We start from the raw sequence: 4,087 nt of genomic DNA, 5'->3' as shown, positions 1-4,087 counted from the left end.
TATTGAAGGCGGATAAGTATGCGAGATTCGTTAAATTATTAGGATTGGAGGAAAGGGTTGTTCTATAGGCTTAATTGAGATCTGTATATGTATTTAATACTATAAATATTTTATTTATTTATTGGTAATAAGTCTTTAGAACCCGTTTCGGGCTACGGGGGCGTATTACGGTAGGGCCTATCCCACCTCCCTACTATTCACTAGTATTATATTATTTATTACGTAGGCCTAGTCAGCCCGCACTACTATATACTTTAACCCTCTACATTTCCTTTCCTCTTCCTCTCTAGTTTAGCACAATCAATATACTTCTTATGCCTACGAGTCCAAGACATTTTGATATAAAATAGCATTTACATGGTAAATTCCATAGTGTTACGTGAACATGAAAAATCACAGCGATGCCCAGGGACATAGTTTTGTATGGGGATTTCTATAGTACACAATATTTTGCACATAGGATAGTTCTATGGCATTCATTTACACTACAAAAGACTATGGTACTAAACTGAATCTCGTGATACTTGGCATGGTGTTTCAAATTCTACCTCTAGTGTTGTTGACTGGGTTTGCTTATACGACCACTTCGTGTAACCTTGGGGGCTGGTAAGACTTGAGAGCTAGCTGCCCTACCTCTCTTACGTTTGACCGCTTACTTAACAGGGGAGCTTGACTCTGGTGTAACTACTTGGAATAGAGCTTGACTCTGGCTCTAGAGACGAGAGCTCTAGTACAACCACTTGAATACAATCTAGCACTAGCTCTGGAGAGGACCACCATTGCTCTAGCCATTGCTCTTTAGACGAGAAGTCGTACTTTGGCTCTGGTTCTGGCTCCGGCTCTGGCTCTGGTTCTGGAGAGGGCTTTGTAGAGGGTAAGAATTCTAGTTGTAGTTCTAGCTCTAGAGAGAGCTTTGGAGAGAGCTTTGGAGAGAGTTTTAGACGCGGGAGCTCTAGAGGCGGGAGCTCTAGAAGCGGGAGTAGAGAGTCTGAGTTGGAGTTTGAGTCTGATTTTGGCTCTGGTGCAGCCACTTGAATACAATTTAGTACTACTAGCTTTGGATCGCTTCCTGATGTTGCTTCCGATTCGCTATTATAGTTTGAAGTATTAGAGCTAACCGGCTCCCGCACGCGCTTGCGTTTAGTAGAGCTGGGAGCAAGCTCGTTAGTACTGCTATTATCGCTCTCCTAGTGAGACAGCTTGCGCCGAATATTTGGCTGCAAGCGAGGCATGTTGTTGAGGTTGTTCTGTTTGATGGGTTTAACCTTCTTGCCTCCTTTCTTGCTCTTTGACGCTGGTGTAGCCTTCTTGCTTCCCTTCTTTGAATTAGGTGTAGATGTGGCCTTCTCTTTCGGCTTCTTGGGGGTCTTGGGGGTCTTGGGAGTCTTCTGCTTTGTTTCTATAGGAAGGGTGTGCTCGTTAGGGATAGTTTTGGTAGAGTTCTTGGGGCGGCCTTTCTTCTTGGGAGCAATGCGAGGGTCTCGAAGGCGAAGGTAGAAATTGTGAAGATCCTGTAGAAAGACCACTAGTTAGTAATTATATATAGAATAATAAATAGAGTACGTATAAGGGGCTCTTTGTAATGCTAGCGAGGGTGTACGTGAGTGAGTTTCAGAGTCTTCCTTGTAGTTACTCGGTCGAAGATAGTATGACGGTAAGGCAGTCTATATTGGCTAGGGACGTTGTACTTATTACTGTAGGGTTCGAGGGTAGGCGGGTGTTTGCGCTGGTCGGTTGGGATATATTTATCCGTTTGAAGGTATTCGTTGTTGATAATTCCTAAGGTAACGTAGTTAATTTGTAGCGGTAGTTTACTTAGATACGTGCAGTCGATATACTCTTATCGCTAGCGGGTTTATTGGCGTGCGATTTTCTCTTTGAAGGTCTAGTGTTAATTAGCAGTTATTTTTACGATAGTAGTAACTAGTTTATAAATATCGTTATTACTGTTGAGAAGGTAGCTTTTAATGTTGAGGTTCTTCGATTTAATTGGCGATGTGACTTTGATACTATAGTTCTTGTACTTTTTGATATAATAGTGTGCCTATTAATTTCTAATGGGGAGCTAGTTCTTCTGGATGTATTGAAGAATTAGTATTTGACCTTCAAACTGTTTCTTTAACTTTTCCCAAGTTGCCTAGAACTTTGGTTCGGCTTTGGCGTATATTATGAGCTTAAATATGGTTACAATACTATGGGGATTGTTGGTAATTTTAGTGATATTGCCCGCAGTCGATTTGCCAGCAGTCGATTTGCTAGGGGTGCTGTTGGTTCGTACGGATGAATAAAGTCTTTGATTAGCTAGATTAAAAGAAACCGGATTCTCCTAATCATTTTTACCCTCTTTATCCTCGGAATTATCCTCATTGTTATCCCGCTTTTACTTCTTCTATTTCTTTGTGGTATTGAATAGTACCTTCCTAGTAATATAAAATAAATAGAGTTATTATTAGGTATTAAGAAAGATATTCCTTAAAGCCTATTTCATCTCTTTGTATTTGTTTGTAATAATAATAGAAGGGGCTGGTAGATTATATTGTGATCTTATTTTATAGGTAGCTTCGATTAGGAAATTAAAGGCTACTTCTTTTTCGTCGTTAATAATACTAAAGATGTAGTTAAATATTGAGCTAATAGAGGAGACGTTCGAGATTTGGTAAAAGGGATAGTTGAACCGGTTGGTATTGTACGTATTATTAATAATTATAATTTCGGGGAATATTTTAACCATCGATATATAGGCTGGGAAGGTAAAGATGAGACTTAATAACCGTTCTGGGTCTTCTGGATCTATTTTCTTAATATAATTAATATTATTGTCATTAAATAATTTAATTAAAGCGCTAATTAGGGTATAGCTATTGAGATTGCGACGATAAATCTTTATACGTACGTTGTATATATCGGCTCGTATATATACGGATCTAGGAAAGTTGTTGGAGGTGTCCCGTGTCACGTGCGGCCAGCCATGGCTCCCTTCTCCCTTCACTGGCCATGGCCCCACCGCACAGGGACCTCCCTTGCCCTACTTTTAGACTTCCAGACTTTACACACAGTCTGACCTCTACTCTACTCAATACATCACCATCATCATTGATTCGTTCGTTGTCGTTCAGCCTATTCACAATTACCCTATTGAATAGTTTCCTTTAAAGGAGGGGGAGATTCGGGAGGAGGGAGGTTTTATAGCCGGTCTTTCTAATTAGAATATAATGGGAAATGGTAGTAAGGATTTCGTTTATTAAATAGGTTATTTATATTCTTCTTTTTTTATACCTTTATAAATTAAATTTTTATATAGGGGGTTAATTTTTATATATCGTTTTATTTCTTCGGGGATAGAGGCGCAGCGCCGTCGCGAGCCACAGGGCATGAGTCACAAGTAGGCAGTTAGGCTGCAGAGCCTGATATGAACCTTTGGGCGGTAGCCCCGTAATAAAGAATAAAAATAAAGGAAAGGCGAAAGAAATAATATTCTCTAATATCGAAAGAAACGTTAGCGAAGCTCCTTTAAGGGCTTCTACCCGCTTTTCGATCTTATCCCCTAAGACCGACCCTAATAACGGAAAATATTCTAATTCCTACTACCGTAGTATTAAGTAAACTAATCCTATTAAATATTATAATTAGAATAAAGAAAATAATATTCCCTTCGAAGCCTAATATACTATAATTTGAAATAAATTTGAAATTAATGTTAATTACTACCTAACCGACTATAATAAATTTCTATATATTAAGAATCGTTTAACCGACTATATCTATTATAATCCAATACTATACCTATACGAAACCTCCTCAAGTTAAATTAAAACCTATTTTAATTTAATGATTTGATTTAAGTATTAGTATTATAATTTTAGTTAAAAGGAGAATACGCTCTAGAACTTTATTAAATTAAAAATAAAAGATAATAATGATTTCGATTTCTGTAAAAATAAATTTATTCGGGTAGCTAGCGAATATTAATATCCGAAGACTAAATAAAGGTGGGAGCTATTCTAACGCCTCCTTACTAAATATAAGAAAGAAATAAGTATAAAGTATTACGATTTATTCATTTCCTTCGAATTATATTATATAAAGG

At 37.9% G+C, this 4,087-nt stretch overlaps 1 protein-coding gene across 1 annotated transcript; it reads right to left on the bottom strand.

The window, feature by feature from the left end:
* Positions 1-2,479: 2,479 nt before the first annotated feature.
* B0H65DRAFT_427801 (uncharacterized protein) lies at positions 2,480-2,785 on the bottom strand (the record flags this gene model as incomplete). The annotated part of the gene is made up of 1 exon (XM_062824709.1): positions 2,480-2,785. A coding segment is annotated over one exon (306 nt), but the record flags the coding sequence as incomplete, so codon positions are not given.
* Positions 2,786-4,087: the final 1,302 nt, after the last annotated feature.

Source organism: Neurospora tetraspora, assembly GCF_033439725.1.
Source record: "Neurospora tetraspora strain CBS 560.94 chromosome Unknown B0H65scaffold_5, whole genome shotgun sequence".
NCBI classification, from domain to species: Eukaryota; Fungi; Ascomycota; class Sordariomycetes; order Sordariales; family Sordariaceae; genus Neurospora; species Neurospora tetraspora.
The sequence above is the reverse complement of the archived record's forward strand: the minus strand, read 5'-3'. Positions and strand labels throughout refer to the sequence as shown.